Below are 22763 nucleotides of genomic sequence, written 5' to 3' on the forward strand. Positions count from 1 at the left end.
TGCGCCTGGCATACGCGGCGTATACGCATTTTATGATTTCTCTGAATGCTGACGAGGCTTGTCCTGGCGCCTTATGCCAATGAGCTGTGTCTGCATACATTCGCTTACTCTTAATCAAGGCGTATTTTAGACAATCGCACACATTCCCACAAACACGCACACACACACTTCGCCCACAGACGAAACCATGTCTGCTGCTTTTATTACCATAAATTCTGTTGGCTTCTGCCGACGGCGACAACTTTGTCATCAATCGCTATATGGCTTTATTCTTTAGCATTTCTATGCGATGCTGTTGTTGTTGTCGGCGCTTTGACGTATTAACAATTTGTCATGGCGAATTAGGCAGCAGCAGGCGGCGTCGCGTAAAAATCAATGCACAGCAACTAATTACTTGGTAAAGCTATTCACACACACATACACACACACACACAAACTCACACATTCTGCTCCCAGTTGGCTAACTTGGCTGATTACTTTGGCTGCAACAGATGGGCATCCGCCTTGCTGCTGTTGCAGTTTTGCAGCGCATTAACAGAGTGGACATACAGTCCACATACACACACACACCGACAGCTGCCTGGATCTGCTGCATATTGCAAGTAGCAACTGATGATGTCCCAGTTGGCTCCATTGGACAACTTCCCACACACACACACGTACTCACTCTTTGTAAGTGGGCAACAGCTGCCACAGCTACTGCTGCTGGTGCCTTTTTTTGTGCAGCATCTGCACTTTTCCAGCCAAACACTCACTTTGATCATTTCTCATTTCAGCTGGTGACACATGAGTTGGCCCCGCCCACTGCCGCGCCTTGCAGCCATGTGGCATTGTTGGACTTGCGTTATATTTTTATTAAGAAATATATCAAATGCACATAATACACATGGCCCCGGTCGTCTGCTCGCATGATGCAGACACGTTTGCGGTTGCACAAAAGATTATGCTTAACTGACAGACGGGCATTATTAAAACAAACAATTTACTTGGCAAGTTCATTTTTAAAGAGAATAATGCTTTAGGTATGCGAAAGTTCATAGGGCAATATTTTAAGTGTTATTAGGATTTTGTCAAGTCAAGTCATATTTGTGTAATCGCTCATACTAACTCGAGTTCAGATAAAAATTATTGTAGTATTTCATAAAAGTGCGTATAGGGCTTCAGCTTAAGTCCCTAGAATTAAGAGCTGAAAAATTCTTATTTCAGAAGAAATGTTGAGTTGGTAATGCTGCTTATTTGATAACATTTTTGACAACCGATAATTATTCTTTGCTAATTTTACTTACGCTAAGGCGATGCTTGCAAATTTTTAAAATACTTAATTAAATTACTGATTTTGCTTGTCAAATTTATCTTGCACTTCATACACTTACAAATTGATGAAACCTATTTTTGATTGAAAGAATACATAAATGGGCGGCCGAAGTCATTGGCTAATATATCTTCAATTACTATGATTGTAATTAATGTAATGATTAAGAAAATTGAGGAGGCTATATGTACAAAGTCATATTTAAGCAATAATCTCATAATATTACTATCCACAAAGTTAGTTTTATTAATATTAAATTAAGCTACAAGAAGGTTAATTAAGTCCTTGAATATGAAGGCTGTCAACTGTCCATACTCACTGAAGCAACATAGCAAATATTCAGGCCTAAGCTGGTAAACGTTGCTTATAGATTTCAGTTGATCCCTGCTAAGTACAATTATCAGCTTTAACAATTCCGTTACAGAATTGCCGTGTGCATGATTAGAAATGATTTATTCACAGCTATTCAATAAGGCTTTTCAAATCAAGCTGGATTATATTTTCGCATAGCTGCATAAAGGGAGGCTAATTTTCATTAAAATGTTTCAGTCTTAAATTTCTGCCATCAACTCAAAGCTCATGAAAATAAACTCAGTGTGCTTATTGTATGGCACTCGTACAATAAGTGAAATCTAATTTATTCATACAAATCTCTTTTGCCAGAAGGGAAGAGCTACGGTTAAGTGACCTTTTCGTGAGGGCAGAGCCCAAATCTGGGCCACAGGCAGGCGCAGAGCCCATTGCTGCATTGTAGTTAAGAGAAGAGTGAACACTATTCTCAAATTTGCATAATCGCGTGAAGCTTATTTGTTAAAACGTAGCTGAGCAAAACAAAATGTCACAAATTACACGCTCCAATGACGGCGCTGCCGGATTGCTAAAAAGGTCAACGTGCAGGATATGTGCGAATGTGTGAATGTGTGTGTCCGTCCGGCCAGGCTGTCGGGTGCGGGTTTTTCGCAAGCATTTTGAATAATTTACATTTAACATGCGCGACATGAAAACCAAATAAACAACGTCTTACAACACCTACCCCATGCAGCCACAGCTCCTGCTGTCGCCTTTGCTGGCCATAAAGCTGAGTGGTAATTTGTCATGCAGCTAACTGGCATGGCCAGCCACTCGGCATTCACTTAGTTGATTTGTTGCAGTCGTTTTTCGCCCCGTCTAAATGCCTCGAAATGCGATTTGATATGAGACCCGTGTGGCATGCAGTCCGGCAGCTGAAACCGACCATTTCCGCTCGGTTGATACGGCGTATACTCAATCTGCAAGCCAACCAGCCAGACAGCTCGCTAATAACTATCTTTGCATTAGTTATGAGTCGTGCTTCTGGCAGCCGCTACAAAGTTTATTGAACTATCTTTTCAGTACATTAACATAATTTGGCCATGGACAGGACTTTTGGCTATGCTATCCTTTCGCAAAAGTGTAGAAAGTTTTCTATTCCGTTGCGTAACGCAGCTGCAAGTCAATAAGTTGTGCAAAAACTTTTCCACACATGATCAATTTCCAGGGAGAGCGTATAAAATATGATTAATATTTATGTGTGGGCGGTGTTAGGGCCTGGTGACAGGATAAACAAGGATATGTAATACTATGACTACAATATCAATAAACCAAATGCCAGAACGCTGGACACAGTTATGATTTATTGTGTGTTTGGTCAGCGGTCATTGGGGTCCATGTCCAGCCAGAGCTCTCTCCGTCGTTCCCTCTCTCTCTCTCTCGCTCTCTCAATTTCTGCCTGCTGCTGCTTAAATACATTTCTATTGCATATTTCACCTATGGCCAGGCGCCATGCTCCATTAAATCTTTTGGCGACACATTCAATGAGCCCCATAACGTGCGCCCTAATACCTTTCGCATGGTGAGTGGCGCTGCCCCAAACTCTCTGCCTCAATAATCGCTTGGCCAGCGACCGCTGTGGACATGCGCTTGGCACTAATACCCTTTGTTTATAAATGTTCTAATGGGTGGCAAAATTATATTTTTCTCTACTGCAATAGCCACAGCCAAAAACGAACTGCCAAAAAGACCAGAGTCCGAGCCGCATCCGCAGAGGACATACAGTGCAAGCGGCTGGTCTGTCGTTGTTCAAGTGATAAATTGATTGGGGCCCCACGCACATACACTACATTACACTATACACATAAGCAACACACACACAGACACAGCTGCCTGCCTGCATAGTCAACATTCATATTGGCGGTCAGGCGTAGTTTACTCTGCTGTCAGGCGCTGGCATGTTGCGTGGCTATTTTGCCAATTTATGGTTAAGGTTAGTAGCACGACAGCGGTCAAAGGATAATAGTCGCAGAGGCCACACGTTCTGCACAGGTCTCAACACGCCGCTGGTCGTGCCACATCTAAGATGCCATAGACTTAGCTATGGGTCGTGCTTTGAGTTGGTCTTGTCTTTGACCCGAGCTCGAATTGTTTGTACAAGATCAAATTGCAGAAGGCTGCCGACTGTTAGCGTAGGTGAGTGGGGGTCATGTTAACGGCATATTATATTCCGTTTTATGTACCCACATCAAGCATGCAGTCAGAGAAAATAGCGACACTGCAAGAAATTAGCTAGACCAGGGCCTACAATTTACTTGAACTTGATTATGCAAAGACACTTGGGCCTTAATTACTAAGAGGCGAAGTTCAATTTACTTTCAGTCACATATTTTTGTTACAGCTTCATATTTTATTACAGTGTACTTATCACAGACATCTTAATATATTGGACATATATTTTTTCTCTGAACCTGCCTGAACCTGGCCTCTCACAACGCTGCTCGCTTCGCTTTGCTGTTTGCTTCTTCGTTTATGCTAAATTATAATAAATGTCATTGTATTCTCTCCTAAAGACCTAATGCCACATTCAGAATTAATTTATGGTGTGAAACTTTTGGCCAGGCATACAGCTCTCTGCTGCAGTCTAGCCGCTCCCAGTGCCCAAGGTAAATATCCTTTAATGTCCTATCACACATATGCCATATAAATAAGTAACAAGACTGTGCAGCTCTCCTTCAGGCGTGTGCTCCGTGGAAGTATCTCGTTATAAGACAAGTCGAGTAAACTTTAAATAACAATTTACATATACATTAATATATTCAGCAGTTGAGATTATGGCAAATTAACTTGGAAACGGAAGGTAATAACTAGACTAGACTGGATCAATGGCCTTCTTAGTTTCCTCCTGATCTTCATAGTTTAATGAGGCAAGTCTTGCTTTAGCTTAACTTTTCCATGCTTCTGTCTTTCAATTGTTTTTTATTAAACAGAAAAGAAATAATTAAATGTTTTGCATATTTTTCATGAATGACATTGACCTAGCTGAAGTGAACGAAATTTTAGGATTTGCATGGAAAAGCACGCTGTGCATCCTAATACCCTAACATCCTAACACCCTAACACCCTAACACCCTAACACCCTAACACCCTAACCCACGAACCATATCTGGAATGACTGGCTGCAGCCTTAACACATTTTTATTCATGAATGCAGCGCTATGGACTACATTGCCAGCTGGCAGAGGATTGCAGATGCATTATGCACGAGTTTATTTATAAATATTTTAATGAAAGTGTCATTTATTCACTGATTTATTTATTTATTTTTTGACTTTTTTATTTATTTTTTTTTATTATTAATATTGCTGTCAAAATCAGCGTTGAATGGCAACCGCTTCCAACAGGCATTTCCGACACGAGCAAATGGAAATGGTGTACAGTTTTTCCGCCTGATTACTCGTATAATATGCCTCATTAAAAATAATAAACTGTCAGGCGGATGAAGGCGAACGCCAAATGTTTTGCTTTTATGATTTCTCTCATTTTGTGCTTCTCCCATCTTTTTTGCTCTTGGTGAATTTGAATGTTCGCAAAATTAATTGCGCGAAGTGTAGTAAATGGAAAATAAACTTTCATCTTTTCGCTGGAGAACTGCAACAGGACTGTATCCTTGAAATGCATATCTGCCTTTCTATACACAAAAAGCAAGCCCGCTTCCATGAATATGAATATATATTTACACATATATATGCTTGTGTGTATGTGCATATTATATGTATGGCTATACACAAATAAACATTATAGTATGTGTGAGTTTTTGTTGAAACTAAATGCGGTTTCTCAGTTGCTTTTCGCCGTTTTTTATTTTACATTTTCGTAAGTGCAGTAATGGTTCATGGGACATGTAACGGGGCGGGTTTGTTGGTGGCAGCAGAAAAGGCCATAAACTGAACAAAAACATATTCCTACTAGCTGAATGTGTATGTGTGTGTGTGTGGGTGTCGGCTAAACGGCATTTGGGGACTGCTGCTAAAATGTACAAAAAGCTTAGATTTCATAAACTGCGCCTTCTGCTAGCGATGATAGCGTGAGTCAGGGCTTGCCGATAATTAAAAGGAAAATAAACAGAGCATGCAGTAAATAATATACGTTCTTCACATTTCTCAGTAATGCTTAAGCTTTTTGCTAGACGCTACGTCTTCAGCAAAATTACTGTATTGAATGCAGTGTGCTTCTCTCTTCGTAATTACTCAAAACCGCCAATAACAATTCTCCGCTTCAGCTTGCATCGCATTGAAATTGAAGTTGGAAAATCAAATGCGGTTACCCACAGTCCACACACTGGCAATCATCGTCTTCATTTCCGCCAGTAGGCATCCTAAGCACACACATAGATAGAAATCGAGAGGAACAATGCAGTGGAATTGGACGACCATGGTCCACATGGGCCATGTTGTTATGCTGCTGCTGCCAACAGGCAGGGGGGAAGGCAAGAGATGAGGCTTTGATGCCACTGCTAAGACTGCGGTTGCTGCGCATTTGTTTGCACCAGAAATTAAAATGTTTACACAACCGAATGCCGACGACGTTTTGCATTCATGTTGTCCTTATCGTTGTTGTTGTTGGTGCTTCATGTTTTCCAGTGCATGTCCTTCAACAACATTGTGCTGCTTGTGGCAGCTGCTGCTGAAGGTGTTGCTGTCGCCAGCTACTGCTCGTTGCCCCCGATGCGCTCTCAGCTTGATTTCTATGCAACGCCTGGCGTTAGGCATTTCCATGCGAATTATGTGAATGACATCTATTGCAAGTGTCATTTGTTTGCAATGCCAGGTTTTCATTTAAGCAATTTAAGCAAGCAATTACTGCTTAACTAACGCACAGCCTAACTCTTCGAGAGACCCTCGCTCAGCTTACTCATTTCGCTGTGCTGCAAGACGACTAACTGCACTTGGCTGTTGCCAGTTGCGGCGGACGCAACTTAACACCGTTTTAATCTGCCATTTGGCAATGCAACGATTTTCACTTCCGGCCCGCCTCCATCCTGTAGCCCCATCACCATTCAGGATGTGGCTGGACGGCACTTGACTCAAGGTGCTGCTCGGCAAATACTCGTTACATGATTGCCGGCAACTTCTTAGCGCCAGTTTTACTCTTCTGCTCGGTGTGCCAAAGTGCAGCTGAATATTTTATGAACTTGGCAAGTACTTCGTCTCTGGTTGGACATGCTGCCCGACCAGGAAACCAGCAAACCAGGAAACCAACTTCCCACAGCCCCGGGCTGTCAACTAACTAACACAGCAAAAAAAAATAAGTGAAAACCGACACAACAACAGCAGCAAAATAAATAAAAAAGTTGTGCTAGAAATCAAGAAATTGCGACAGATTTCAGCCTGAGCGCTCCGCAAAGTTGTCGTCAAGTATTTATACATACATATGTCATTTCCACTAAATAAATACGAATTACGAGCTACGACCAGATATTTGGTCTAGCCCAAACCAAATGTATGGGCTTTAATACACTGCACTCATATCGGAGCATATCTTATTAAATAATTAATTAAATTACCATCAAAGACTTTTAGAAATTTTTTAGAAATTTTAATATAAGATGCAAGTATGAAAATAAAGCCATTGTTATTTTTTTAATTTGATTAAACATTGTTTTCATTTATTTTGTAGTTTAATTTTTAGAAAAATATCTCATTTGCTATACAAGAATTATTTTATCTATTATAACTCCTTCCGTACTTAGCGCAATTATATATATATTACAGAAGCTGAAACTTGTAGAGTGAGCGAAATTTAAAGCAACTTTAAAATACTCTAAGAAAGTTGAAATGAAAGAAAAAAGAAATTTCTATTTAAATATTTTATGTAATAAAAAATGTTAACAAATCGTCAGACTAAGGACCGCCTTAGGAACCTTAGCAATGCACTTAAATTTATAATTCCTTATTCAACTTCTAAGAGAACTCTGACTTCTCTTCTACGTCTAACTAAAAATATGCATAAAAATGCGAAATACATGTCTAAGAGCTTATTTCATAAAAAAAAGAAGAAATGGAAAGAATCTTAAGTTTTATTTGCTAAACTCAAAAGCAGTTTGCATGCAATCGAGCAAGTTCATGATGAACTTATGAACTTTACAGCTTGATTGGTTAGAATTTATTTATTTAGCATTTTGTATTTTGTATTGTGGACTCATTTTGCGCTTAACTGGACTTTCTAGCATTTAATGACGTCAACACTTTTGGCCAATTTCATAAATTTGTACTTGTGCAGTGTTCAGCCGGGTGAAACAGCTCCTCACCTGAAACAGCTCCTTCGCAGCTGCCCGGAGCAGCTCCAAGTAGCAGAAGGTAAACAGAATGGAAGCGGGGCACCCACAAATAAGGACCAGAGCATATTTCTTATATTTTTGGTGCGCGCTTTGGCCATGTTTTAGTTTCGGTTTTGGTTCGAGCTCCCTTTTCTGGAGGTTTGATTTATACGAAATTCGTTTGCAGGCGCTTTTCGTATTTGTCTTTGTTCGTGGCTGACTTCTTGTTGCTGTTCTATGCATTGGGCTCTACCATTTCGTTAATTTTCATTTTCATTCTCATTTTCGTTTTCGTTTTCGTTATGGCCGCCAATTGAATTTGCTTTTATTGCATTTGTGTGAGGCTTGTGGCTGTCTGCTTATTGTTAGTAGCTCCCCAGAAGTTGGCCAGTCTCTAGATCTTTGGCATTTGGCATTCGGCACTCGGCATGCGATTGGGCCACTACATTATCTCTAAATAATTTATGTTTGTATACGTTTTAATTTAATTTATTTGTACATCCCGACTATTTGTTTTCTTTCGTTACTCTCGATTTTGTCGTTTTTCGCTTCTTTTGTCCTGCAAACAAGTCCCCGGCATATACAATAAATTCTTCATATGTCCGTCCGCCTCTGATTGTGGTAAAAATCCAATATTGATTGAGTAACCGCAGCATTGGCTTCGGCCTGAACTCCAACTTCATCCAGCACCCGCATCAGCTTCCACTTCCGCTTCGAGCTCCAGCGATGGCCACAGCTACAGCCAACAAGTAAGAAATCGTAAAATGCCTTACCCTACAAGCCAAGTAATTGCGTATATTATACGAGTTTTTATGAAGATTGTTTCTTTTGTATTTCGTATACTACTATTCGGAATTGCACTTTTGAGACTTTCTCTTACACTTCAGAGCCATAAAAAGTACGCAACGTATGCGTAATAAATCTGGCATGTAACTCGATGCCCCAAATATGTACTGGACTGAAATCCGCTTATGGAACTAGAGAACCCCATTCGATTACGCGGGCAGATGTAGCCGCATCTGCCATTCTGACTGTCCATTCTGGACTGCTAACCTGTTTAACCGAGATCTAACGACCATATTCCACGAATTGATTATTTATTTGTTTTCAAAAATCCTTAATAATAAAATAAAAAATCATTCCTAAAAACCGTTTAAAAACATAAAGCAAGCAGAGAGATCGAAGCGTTCGAGGAGACTTACGGAATTTTCTCCACTTGCTTATTCTCACAATCCTCGCCCGTTATGTAAACCAATTCAATCTTACTTTTGCCTACTATAACTTTAAATTCACATTTATCGTAGGTGAGTAGACCTTTGTCGCTTTCCACAAAGTCTATCAGCATTTGTAGAAAGTTTTTAGATATAACCTGTTCATCCGCACGCAGCTTTCCATGTAGCAACGTGTTGACGATGAGGAAAAGATCATCACAATGCACAGTGCCTGCAAAATAGTCAAAACTTAGTTTATATATATTTATTGTCATTTCTCTTACCAAAAAAAACGTCAGTTCTTCCAGATATCCAGTTTCCTAAGCCTGATTCAGGAGGATTATCGTAAACATAGGTGTAAAGTGGACTCTTACGCTGCGAATGATTTAGTTCGATAACTTTTTGAATCGCGTTCTTAAACAAGACATCCGTAAACATGCGTTGTAAGTCCAAATAACTGTCGAAGCTGAAGTCACGATCTCCCAAATATTGGCTCTTCAGCTCCTGAGAATACCTGTTCAAGTCGTCGGAGCTATTCATTGTATGGCGATAAAATAACAGATCTGGTGCCAATTCGTTCCAGCGAGTGTTTAACACTTCAATAAGTTCCCGGTCATCGTCGTCTTTTTCTAGAAAAAGTGCCGCGTTAAAGCCACCCTCGTTCAGAGTATAGGACATAAGCCAAGGAATTTGTGAATCTTTTCCACTCTTCATAATGTCTGCTGGATGCTGGGTGATAAAAGGCTCCGCTGTGTCGGCAGTCTCAACAACTGGGGCAAAGGGCGCGATAGGTACATAGCCAAATACCAGAAACTGTTCCACAGCGCCGACAATAGCCCTCGGATCCTTTGATTGCAGACACTTCTTCAGTTCCAACGAACTGCCCTTCGTGTCACAGTCCAAAATATGTCCGATCTTAAACGCTTTTTGTCTTTCGTTATATTGATTAGCCCAGGGACACAATGCAGTTCCACTTAGCGAAGCAGCTGCCTTAACCATACCATCAAGTCCTCCATGCAAAAGTTGGTAGTGGACTGAAGCGCCACCTGCGGAATGACCCATTAAGAGGATATTCTCTGGGTCTCCTCCGAAACTGGCGATATTCTGCTTAATCCAGTGCAAAGCCAAACGCTGATCCTTCAGACCAAAGTTTCCCGGCAGATTTGCATCACCAGTGCTTAAGAAGCCCAACGGACCTAACCGATAGGTGATCTTTACCATGATGAAATTCCCAGCGGCCATGAAATACTCATGTCCATACTCCATGACTCCACCGAACATAAAGGCACCTCCGTGAATGTAGGCTAAAACGGGAAAGCTGCTCCGACTCGCATTCTTTGGCTTGTACACATTCACGGTCAAGCAATCCTCCTTGCCAAGCACCGTATTATGAAAAAAGAAACTCCACTGCAAGCAGAACTCTGGTGGCTTGGTGGCATCGAATACCTCGCTCCACTGACACTTGTAGGGCTGCGGTGCCTCAAAGCGAAGATTACCTACCGGTGGTTCCGCATAAGGAATCGACTCGTAGCTATAGTAGTCGCCTCTGTCCCTTCCACGTAACTGCCCATTGACAATATTCACTAGCAAAGGATCAGCCCTGGCAGCGTCTGGCCAGGGCCAGACCAGACGCAGATAACACATCCATAAGACAAATCGATACATGTTTATCTATCGCAGAGGCTCTCACTCGAACTATGCCAAGCAATGACAAGCTATTCTCCTTTTATTTACCGACATCACAGAGTCAATCATCTACTGAGTCTTGCACTGAGTCTGAGCACTGAGTCTTGCCAATTCTATTGTGCGATATAAAAAATATATATGCTAGGCGTGTTTTCATTTTCTGAAGTGCAATTTCAATCTGTTAACTACAGCGCATAGCAGTCCTCAATATAATTTCCCAATCGTAAGGGTTCAATTACGACCAAAAGTAGAAATAATAGTGAATGGGACTGAAAATATGCAAATTATATATTTGATTGAATTAAACTACAATTGTATCTGACACATGTGGAGCTCTACTAATGATTGGGCGTACCACGCTGAGTAGATTTCCATTAAAATCGAATTAAGTCAGTTGCGTGTTTACGCTTAAACGGTATATATTTAGCTATCATTAATAATTACCTGGAATTAGAAATCTATCGAAGCTTGTCAATTTCACAAGTACAAATCTTAATGCCAAATAGCCAAACTGGAAGAACATGTTTAAGTTCCACTGTTTCTTTATAGCAGCTATCCTTGCACCTGTGTGATGTGTTATCGTTATCGATAAGTCGATTGAAATATTGTTGGATTTTCAATCAGAGTACGCGAATAGAAAATTTTTATTAATTTCCAATCTGTGCGTTTGTCAGCTATATCTTGATATTTTTCCGTCGACTTATGTAACTAATTTTAGCTTAACTCTTAGTAGACTACTCTTACCAAGGAACGCTACCAAAATGACGATGTTAATAACGGAAAGAAACAAAACTAGCGGGGGTCATGCCAAGGAATGTCGTAATCGTATGTGTGTGCACACTTACATAGTCGATGGTGTCACTCACTTGAGTATCATATCCATGTTTCATATGCCCAGGACTAGCTATGGTAACTATTTGTAGCAGCCTGATCTCAGCACTCAAAATTCTCTTCTCTTTTGCAGTTGGAATTTTAATTATTGTAACTGCATTGATTTAGCTGAAGGTGCAGCCTGTATTGGCATCAAAGACTCAAGAAAGATCTGATCCTTTTAGCTAAAGAGACGGTAATTAAAAGCAAAATAGGAACATATTGAATTATTTAATTTAATAAAGTCTTCAAATATTTATGATAAGTCAAGGCTTTTCTCTGGCATAGTTGTTAGTTCGTGCGATAGTCGTGCCTCTAATTTCCTTTGCATATCCAATTTTGCAACTCTGAGTGCTTGCAAATGGAGTCCGAGGTAGGGAAAATTCTCATGACATTCGGATTTTGTATAATGGAATTTTTATGTAGGTTTCCAGCCATATGCGTACACGTACATATGTTTATTTATGTGGAAATAGATACATTTGCAGAGCTGTTATATTTTAGTCGGACAATTTGAAGTTGATGTGCCTGAAATGGAGCCCTTAACGTGCGTTGATCATATTTTGCACTCCGGATGCCGTTGTATTTCTCGTCATTTACATAAACATAAAGTCGTTTGTTATCCGTGGAGCGTTGCAGTTGAAGCCTGTGGCCACAGTCTAGTTGCGTCTTACATTTCACACATGTGCACACATCTATATATATATATATATATATACTGGTATGTGTATGTAGAGGGGCTGTTGGCATTCGTCTGCCTGCTCTAAGTTTACGACTGCTGCATATAGTCGTAAACTTGACTGCAAACTTTCTGTTTTACATTTGCTTCGAACTAAAGTTAAGTTAGTTTCCGTGTCAACAGTTCATAGTCCCATTGCCACGCCCCTCCTGCAACAGATTGGTCAAATCACAAAACGTTGCTAACCTACCTGCCAAGCAGGTCAACTTGATTGGCAATTAGTGTTTGCTTCACCTCGCCTCATCTAAATATGCGCTCTTTGCCGGACTACCTACAGATGTCAGCCAATTTGACTGCCACAGTGAAAGTGTAGCCCCAAATTGAGTATCAGTTACGCTTGACCGGCTCGGTCCGAAACTATTGCAGATGCAACATTTTAGGGTCAAGGTAATTGGTGCATTTGCTAAGTTCTACCTAACAATATACGAGAAATAATTAAGATTAATTTTCGAGCCTAATTTAACATTTAAAAGCTTCAAGTGACAGTTTGTCTGACAGACTGTGGTAGGCATTTCAGTTGTATTCAATTGCTATTTTACTCACCTGTTGCACCCTCAACGACTGACGGTTGGTTGACAAGCGGCTAAATATGAATAATGATACATACATGAATGTTTTTTGACTTATTAAACTTTCTCTGCTGTATTTTAGCAGAGCAAAGTACACCTTGAGCTCAGGCTTTTGTAAGCTTTCTTGATCTAATTTTTGTGTATTGCTCAGGCAAACTTACTTTTAGTCAATTTGCTGGCTCCGCCAACAACATCTGTTGAGAGTGATTGCAACATGGGAGCAGTGTACGGACTTGTAACTGATAGGCGGCCCACTTCGCCTTCAGAAAGTAGCTCGTCCAGAAGGAAGTGCTGCCAAGATGTTTGTCTGGCTTTCGTGGATGGAGCTTGTTAGCGCTGATTTTATGCAGATTTTCAGGAAAATTTATGTAGAACAGCGCAGCTACATTGTATGTATATGCCAGCAGCTGGGGTAGGTAGCAGGTTTTCTCGAAATAAAGACAGACGGACCAAGTACATGAAGTGTACATTTCATTTCAAATTGATTTATGCGACTCTTACTTGGGCTTGCTCCAGCTATTTTCAGACGGAGTTGGGTAAATTCTGTTCTCTGCGCTTGATTACTTTTCAAACTGCTATCTATTTCAGCTGCTGCGTAGGATTACGAGCTGATTAACCCCAATATTGATTCAATATTGTATCAAGTGCTCGGCATCAGGAGCAATATTTCATATTTGCAGGTATTTACAGTTGCAGCAAATATCCAAATTTATAGCTAATTAGCAACAGCAGTTAGGTGTGTGTGTGTGTGTGTGGGCGGGTGTGAGCGATTGTGGGCGTGTGTGTGTGGCTGACATGCAAATTTGATACAAAACTTTCGCTATTGGCAAATTAATTTTGATTTCATTCCGGTCGTGTTGTAGGTGTCTGCGCTGGGTTGTGCAGGCGGAAGATACTTGCCCGACATTCCCGACAGATTAGCCTATGGATAAATTTTGCTGATGTCAGCGATAACTCCCTCTCGCTCTCTCTCCCTCTCTCTCTCTTTATCTATCTCTTTGTGTGCGAGTGGATGTGACATTGAGGTTAAGCATATGTGAGTTTCGGGGCTGCCACCAAGCAGACCCGCCCTCCTTTAGAGCTCTATTAGTCGCCATAATTAATAGCAGCTTAACTTATAATTACGGTCAACGTAAACCACAGAGAAACGTTTTAGCTTAATTGTTGAGGTAGTTCCCATTTACTGCTTGCTTTTGGGCTTTCATTTCGGGTCCCTATACAGGACACATGTAAATTTGAATGACAACATGAAAAACAAGACGAAAATCAATAAGATAATTTGGCAAGAGTTAGGCTGGGCCACTGCAACTTCATTTAGCTATTGCTGCTCAAATAAATTAATCATACCTCTGGGAAATTCAGTTTCTATAATTGATATCTAATTGAGGCGAAATAAGAGCATCAAAGCATATCATTTATGTTTGAAGACTATTTACGAACGGCTTTAAGATATTTTCATGCAAAAAATAAATGACTGGGATATTCTACATAAAGTCAGCTGCGCTCATTTTGTATTTTCATAAATATAAAGACTTATGTATATATGTATTTAATACAAAGACAAATACAGGTTCAGGTCAAGAATTCTGAAACCCTTTTAATAAAATTGTATTTTACTTCAATTTATCTCATTTTTTAATATTCTTTTATATACTCTTGTAAATACAATTTTAACTTTTTTTTGTTAAAGAGATGTCTCCAAATTGACAAGAATTATATTTTCTAAATAGTTATATTAGACTATAAGACGGTCTCGGGTGCATGCACTAAGTAAATAATTAACCACAATTATATATAAGAAAATGATAAATATCTTGAAAAAAATGTATAGTCGCATATCTCTATGACAACGGCCTGGATATTAGTCTTTAATCTTCGACCTACGATAAAGACCCGTTGTTTCTTGCCTTTGTTTCATTGGTTTTTAGTTTTAATATCTGGAGTGTGTTTATTGGCACACATTTCTGGCTCTAATAAATAATATATTCCTGCTTATTTACTGCAATCAAATTGAGTTTTCCTTGGAATTTCAATCAGGAATTTGAGCTTTGAAAACTATAAAGGAGCTTGCAGCTTAAATATTTAGTTATTTGGAAGAAGTCTAAAGATTTTTTGGCTTTCATCAAAATTGATCCGCAATTCATTCCATGACAATTATTTCTACTCAATATTTAGACGTTTTTTATTTCGAATATTATAAACTTGCATAAAACTAAATTAACTTTGATAGTTCAGCATTAGCCAGCAAAGGTAGATAAGCAAAATGTTGTAGTGGTTCGTTAGGCAAGCAGCCTAATTTGGCTTTTAACATGATTAAATATATATCTGAATTTACTGTATAAACTGTTTATATACAACAGAGCACAAAAACAAAAAGAATGAAACTTTCATGTTTATGTGCACACTAAATGTTTTGCCAATAAAGTTTTATGGGTTAGTTCGAATTTATAGTTTTGTTTGTTTTCATTACATTTTGGCGCATTTTATTTACCATTATTTTTATGGCTATCGCCCAATTTATGCATTAGCTGAATATACTTTTTAATTCCACTTACTATAAGCTAAATGCAGCCTTTTACTTTTTGCGTACAGCAGAGGTTGTTAAACGGAAAATAGTTAAATAGTTGTTAATCTGTTCTGGTTATAACGTAATATTCCTAAATGCCAAAATTTCCGAATCCAATATTATAACTTTGTCTAAAACCATATAATATCCTATATATTTCTGTCGAAAAGGAAAAGACTATGGAAAGTATCGATGTGAAAAGAGTTTATTAAGGCACGAGAAAACAATGTCAATACAATGAATATAGGTTGCAAGTTTCTGCCAAGGAATATGGATCCTCATTTATATGCCCTATAAATAAATTATCCACGTGATCCCAATAAGCTACGCACAACCTGCCCAAACAAAATGCCAATATAATTGGAAAATATTGCCTAAATTACGCTTCAGTCAATATTTGTGGAGCAAACAAATTTAACACGGTGAATAATGATGCTCACAAGCGAAATTAATCGAGAGCGTTTAAAATATTGACACAATTATTGAGAACAAGCCCAGGCACTTTCCTAATTGTGCCGATAAGAGATGATATATGAATATGGAGTTTAAGCAGGACTTTAAAGCGGCAACGGCTTGGCTTTAAGATCACATAATTTATGTGCAAGCAAATTCGACGCAGGCAGTAAAAAAAAAACGAAAATGGAACATCTTACGAGATTTATAAGAAGTGAAATTAATGTAGCAGTGCGTCTTCATGCCAGCAAGCAGCGACCCACACACACAAAGGAACAAAAATTGTTCACAAAAAGTGCGATGAATGTGGTGATGGTGTTGGTGGAGCGGAGGCCTTTAGACAAGGCGAAGCGTCGCCCCCTGGCTGCCATGGCCTACTAAGTTCTCAGCTCAGCAAATGCGAATCGAATTTATTTTATTTAGAACAGCATCTTTGCTCGCGCGTTCGTCCTTTCGGCTTGTTGTTGTCCTTGCCAGCCGAAAAGCGAAACTTTTCGCGCTTAGTTGCCTTCTAAAAGCACAAAAACAGTTTGCCTCTTAGACGCGGCAGCACTTTCCACAATTTTCTTTATGTCACTCTTTCTCTCTCTCTCTCTTGCCTCGTTCTTCTTTCTTATTCTCTTCTTTTTTTCTGCACGCGCATTTGAAGTTATTTCAAAAGTTTTTCGCCCATTTCAGTCCACATTTCTATTTGGCGCTCTTTGCCCGTCACCAAATGACAACTTAACGCGTTGCGCGCGAAAACTGCCGGAAATTGAAATAAGAAAGAAACTTGGGCAGGCTGGTGGGGCGAGAAGCGCACGAAATTGGTCACTTTATAGGAGGCGCCGCCCATTAATAACAATTTTCCCACAACGAAAAACTATTTACCCATTCAGATAAACAGAGAACTCACTAAACAACCAGGGAGTACAAATCTAATTCATATTCATTTATTTGCATGAACGTTCCGATGGAAGGAAAGTTGCTGGGAAATCGTCACAGTAAAACAGAGTTTCAAAAATAATACAAATTTAATCAATGTTACGAACTTAATAACTTTAATGATAGGATGAGGCGCTAAGCAAAATCTTTAATACACTTTTGAGTACTACAACGAAAATATGAACGAAACTATTTAGAAAGTATTTTCCGATTTAATAGCCATATAAAATAAATTTTAACCAATGGCGTATTTTCATCACGTCAGCTCTAAATGCCTCAATTTCATGCGACAGCATATGTATATGGACTGGCATAGTTCGAATCACCTGTGTCCATGGATTTTCGCAAATGCGCATAGAGAAACAGAATACACAAAAAAGAAAACAATTTAAAGGCAATTTTCATGCAACGAAACGCAAAATTCGAGCAGATGATATGCTTCCGGCACAGCTCATGTTGCGGAATATCTTATCCCGTAGTTGTAGTTCGTTTTTGTTGCTGGTGCCATTTGCTGTCGGCTGGCCCAGTGGGCCACTCTCCGTATGGTAGTACGTAGTATTTATCCATCACTGACAATGTCAAATATATTACCCATGATGAATGACTTTGCGGATTTGATGAATGTGTTTTGTGGCTTTTCGCCTGTACCATAAACGAGCAGGCACACAGCATACGCAGCGTGTGTGTCTGTGTGCCGAAATAAAAGATATATGTTAGAGAGAGCGAAAAAAAAGTAAATCTGCACATGATTTATAAAATTTCAATGGCATAGAATGCAGATATGTCAATTCAAACAATAAGCCAGACAGGCCTAAACATGCGTATATTGAAACTGTTCCACACTCATTTCATTTCAAGCAGAACTTTATGCATACTTGAAATAATAATAAAATTAATAATATTCGTTGTCTGCCACGTTCTACTCCACGTAATGTTAAATAAATAAACTGTTATCAGCATTATAATAGAGTGGACCTATTAAAGCGTGCTGGAAGCAACGTCTCGGCAGTAGAAGTCACACCTCCTCGTCTCGCGCATCAAAGGAGTCGAATAAATTACTCGGCAAAGAAAGGCACGTTCCTGTAATAATGGCTGGTCAATTTTAATGAATATACGTAGAAGCACGCACATGCTTAATATGGCACCAACACACGACGAGGAAGATAGAGACTGAGAAATCGGAAGGTGGCAGAGCGAGGGGAATTGAGGCTGAAGAGCAACGGCCATTGGCTGATATGTCCATTGCGGCAATTGAAGGAGTTTTCAGCCGGCGAGTCTGTCAGTAACGGCTCGTCCTTTCAGAAGCTGTCAGTGCACAAGATGTGTGTATGTATGTGTGTGCGTGAGTGTGCGTGTGTGCATTGTAAGCAGAAGAAAAATGTTGTGGTAATTACATTAACAGCAGCACCGGTGGTAAGAAAATGTTGTTTACTGAAGCCAGCTCTGAATTGTAACCATTTTCATTAAGATTGAAATATGTAGCTTTGTTATATGGCCAAGGGAAAACGTCGCACGAGGTAGTTGACGCTGCTTGTTCTCTATGGTAAATATTGAAAGAGAAGCATGCGCAATAACTTAAGCAGGAGAAAATTGTATGAATAGTAAATTTGTTTTAGTTTTTCAGATTTATTTCTTGATAATTGTCACAAAAAATTAAAAATCATTATAAAAATATTTTCAATATTGTTTTACGCACTTAGTTGCATACGCCTCGCAACTATTTGCCTTGATTTAGAGCATTGGATGACAGCAGAGGACAGGATGGAGACAGCTCCATAGAAACGGCCACATAGCGACAGCCCCATAGAGACGTCCGTGCAGCGGGCTCACAAGTGCGTTTAATGATTCCAGGCTAGTGCGCTGGCCATTAAGTACAGGCTCGGCCATGTTTTATGACCACGGAACATGTTTTGACGATAAATAGAAAAAATAACTTGCGAGATCGCAATTTTTACTCATTTTTGTTTTTTTTTATTAGTTTTGCATAAACAAGACGAGGCAGCTAGCAATGTTTGTTGAGCTGACTATGATAACTGTCTATAAAAATATAATTTTCAGTTTCTTTAATTAATTTTTTATTGACATTCTTTTTGGTAAGTCCTATTGTGTTGCGTGCTCAGCAATTACAGCACTGTCTCGGGGTCTGGCCGCGTGCCAAGTACAAAAATGTTATCAGAAAAACATTAATGCGACAATTACGACATTTTTAATTGTTTTCAAGTTGCACTCGCTCAGTGCCGCATTGCTAGATTGCCATATTGTTGGCCCCAAACGCTGCGAAACGAGTAATTAAAAACGTGTTATAAAGCACAACTGCGAGCTCCAAGGGAGACAGACATTCTTCGGTGATGGTTGGCTGGGTAGAGTCGCGTTAATTGCTGGCTGTTGGGTAGAAATTAATGTTCGTTTTAGAAGCGCTTTTACTTCATAAAACGTAATGAATGACTGATGACATTATAAATGTTTGGCAACCCTCGATGGTAAAGAGCCAAAGCGGGCGAGGATTGAGATACACAGTGACACGTTGCCAATAGGAACTTTGCACTCACGATGCTCGATAACGTCGGCCAGCTGGCAACATCAATAGCTTCTGTCAATAGTTTTTCAACTTTTTCCAGACTTTTGCAGTCCCCAGTCCCTTTTAGCACAGCTTCCATTTAATTATTAGTTTCTTCTTTGGACGCCTTAAAGGGAGCACGCTAATTGCCTTGCGATACGAGCGAGGCACAAAAAAAAAACTAAAGTGTGGAAAATATACGCAAATGTCGGGAAAAGTTGGTGGAAATCTCATTAAATTTTCATTTCTAATTTTCCAAATGGATTAACGCTAAAAGATGCAGAAATCTTTCATCATAATTAGCACGCGGCGCTGGCCGGCAACTAACACGCAGCGCACATAGATGTCCACTCTAACACATACACACATTCAGCCGCACGCGCACACACACATAGGTACATATGCATACATACATATTTATGAGCATGTCCAGGCTATGCGCATAGTCCACTGCTCCCTAAATCCCCATTCACAGCCCCGTTTCCCTTTTCACCACATCGTCGGGAATTTCTCTTGTTTTATACCCTAATGTCTAACAGATGTGATGAATTCTGTATCAAGTTGAATTAAACGAGCATATAGACAATATGTGGCTTAAGATCGGTACAGTTTCGAAGAAGATTTTGCACAATTTAAAGTACGAAAAGTTTCAACGTATCTTCGGATTAGAACTATACAGAAATATTCAAGGGTAAATTACAATTTTAAGGACATGTTGACAACCTTTATATATCTAGATTTACACATTTCATATTTTACATTCATCTTCTGCTTTTTAGGGTAGTCAATGGTCAGCGTATCTGGAACAAACCAACTTTTTTCTCTGAATTTGTATATATATATATTCCCATTTTTACTTATGCTTGTGTTTGTATTTGAAATGTTGCCGCCGGCGTGGCCTTGCGCCTTGTTTGACTAACTCATTTTGAACAATTTGCGAGGCTTCTTGGTCGTCCAGTCGGCTGCCTCCCACCGCAAGGCCCCGCTAGCTGTTTAATTAAGCGCCCAGATAAGATACTGTTACTCTTAAATGTGCTACTTACAATCTGTTGAAACAGAAAGCGAAATCTAATTACAGCTGCACAAAAGCGGAGCCGGCAATCTTCATGCCAATCAATATTTAAGTAGTTGAACACATTTTACTCTACTATATGCTTATTGAGCAGCTTCTTTAACCTCATATTCTGCACATTTAGCACTTTGTCCATATTGGCCTGAGTCGCACAATTTGCTTCTAAGTAAATGTACAGCATCTAAATTGGAAAGTTGATATCATTATGGACTTTAGCTTTTAGATTGATAGACTTGAAGTCTATTGAAGGGGCACTGAGACAAGTTAACTTTATATAAATATAAATTGAATGTCAAAGAAATAACTAAATCAAAATTCTTTTGATATACAAATTTTTGTATGTATGTATAGATACAGTTATGTACAAGTTAATTACCTTAATATAAACACTTATTAAGTTGAAGTCATGAATCTGATACGAAATTCATAGTAAATAGAAGTTACATATAATTCCAAAAAACAAGCATTGGAAATATTTTTTGGCATTGAAAATGATTTTGAATTTTTCAGTATTTTTTTTTATTTAATTTTCTTATTAAACTGCAAAGTTAAGCGGATATTCTTATCTTACTCCTCTTCGTTTCACGAAGTATTCGCATTAGCAATTTCGTTGTGTTTGGTTGCTCTCGCACAAAATTTAAAATGAATAAGCAGGGGCAACAACGCGTTTAGCATATTCTGATACTCCAGGGAGTGAAGGGGCACTTCCTGCGCCAAATTCTAAATCCAATTTAATTGAAAACAAGAGCAGCACGTGGTCACACACAGAATGCCAGAAACATGAGAACATTTTTGAGAATTTACTTTTGCCATTACTGCAACTAAAGTCGCACACAAAGACTTTCAGCTTCTTCATAAGTCTCCCGGCGGGTGGGCCAGGGGCGTGCAGGGGCGGTGCAGGAGGGGCTTGTTTGGGGGGAGCAAAAAGTGCATTTCCTTAGACGCAACTCGGAATGAACTCATTTTGTCGCTGGCACGCAAAATTACAAAATACTGTCACGTATGTTGCTTTTTAGAATATTGCACGGGGCAGCTGGGCGGGCATAAAAGACGAAGCGGAAGGAGCCAAAGGATACTCAGAGCAGAAGAACTAATGCTAAAGAAAATATCAACTTCTAACATAAATTTGGGTCAAAAACTTTAATTTAAACGAGTGCCAGTGTCGCCTACAATGTTATGTTGCTGTTGCTGTTGTTGTTGTTGTAGTTCATGTTAGTTTTTGCAGCATTTCGGCAAGGAGAGGCGGTAGCAAAAAGCAAGCATCACGTATACGCACTGTAACACAAACACAAAATACAAATAAATTAGATGCACTTATAACCAGCCAGGGCCACGCTCCGAGAAAATTGTTGTGTGTAAAGTGTGCGTGGGAGCAGGAGCTGCGAGTAGATTGCAAGAAAGGAAATTTACTAATTTCAAACTTTTGCACGCATTAACCTCGAAAATCTGCGCACAGGCAAATGCCGATTCGTACATAGATGAAGTGCTGCAGAGATGTGTGGTAGAGGAGCAAGAAGGAGGGGACGGCTGTCCCGCAACTTGAAGACACACTTTCGACTGCATGCAGCAGACAGAAACACACACATGCACACACTTGCCACACTCGCGCGTGCTGTATTTTGTGTGAATAATTTGGGTCACGATCTCGCGCTGTAGAAACATGGGCGAGGTGGGGTGTGTGACTTGTGGGGTGGGGCAGTGGTCGAGAGCTGTCTTGGATATTTGTTGGCATAGCAGCAGCGTGCAGCCGGCAGCTGCGACGCTGACAACAGCGACAGTTAACGCGGCGTATACGTAACCGCTGAGCTAAAGGCGGCTAAGGACAATAAAGACGTGGGAGTGTGCAGCAAGTCGAGTTGAACTATTGTCAAGTTTTAACCTCGATATGCAGCCATGTCAGATTAGGCGACGCACCCACACACACAGTCTCCCCACGCACATACACACAGATTGCCCTACCCTGCAAAGGATGTGCACTGCTCTCTTCGAAAGACACCGCTGGGCATAACAAAAATAAGTAACAAATACTACAGCGGCCCACGGACAGAGCCAATGTCAGCGAGGCGAAATCAGTTGGGAAACTATATGAGAGCGAGGGACACGCACTGAAGGAGGCTGGGAGAGAAGAGCCGCGTAATCATGCAGCGCTGACGATGACCCCTTGAGTGCATAACAACAAATGAAATTGTGTGACAAG

At 39.8% G+C, this 22763-nt stretch overlaps 1 protein-coding gene and 1 long non-coding RNA gene across 3 annotated transcripts; one reads left to right on the forward strand and one right to left on the reverse strand.

Annotated features, from left to right (window-relative positions):
- Positions 1–9111: 9111 nt before the first annotated feature.
- On the reverse strand, positions 9112–10814 carry LOC111592381 (esterase-5B-like). Its single transcript, XM_023304555.2, has 2 exons — positions 9415–10814; positions 9112–9362 (listed from the first exon to the last, which is right to left on the reverse strand). The coding sequence occupies exons 1-2, from the start codon at positions 10793–10795 to the stop codon at positions 9118–9120; spliced, it is 1626 nt and encodes a 541-aa protein (XP_023160323.2). The 5' UTR covers positions 10796–10814; the 3' UTR covers positions 9112–9117.
- Positions 10815–11428: 614 nt separating this feature from the next.
- LOC111592392 lies at positions 11429–11899 on the forward strand. 2 transcript variants are annotated; one of them, XR_002750941.2, is made up of 3 exons: positions 11429–11477; positions 11550–11725; positions 11781–11899. It is a non-coding gene; the product is annotated as an uncharacterized LOC111592392 (long non-coding RNA). The 2 variants fall into 2 exon arrangements; XR_003944141.1 differs by having other exon boundaries at positions 11430–11477; positions 11547–11725.
- Positions 11900–22763: the final 10864 nt, after the last annotated feature.

The sequence above is a fragment of the Drosophila hydei genome, unplaced genomic scaffold (genome assembly GCF_003285905.1).
Source record: "Drosophila hydei strain 15085-1641.00,03,60 unplaced genomic scaffold, DhydRS2 tig00000063-arrow-pilon, whole genome shotgun sequence".
NCBI classification, from domain to species: domain Eukaryota; kingdom Metazoa; phylum Arthropoda; class Insecta; order Diptera; family Drosophilidae; genus Drosophila; species Drosophila hydei.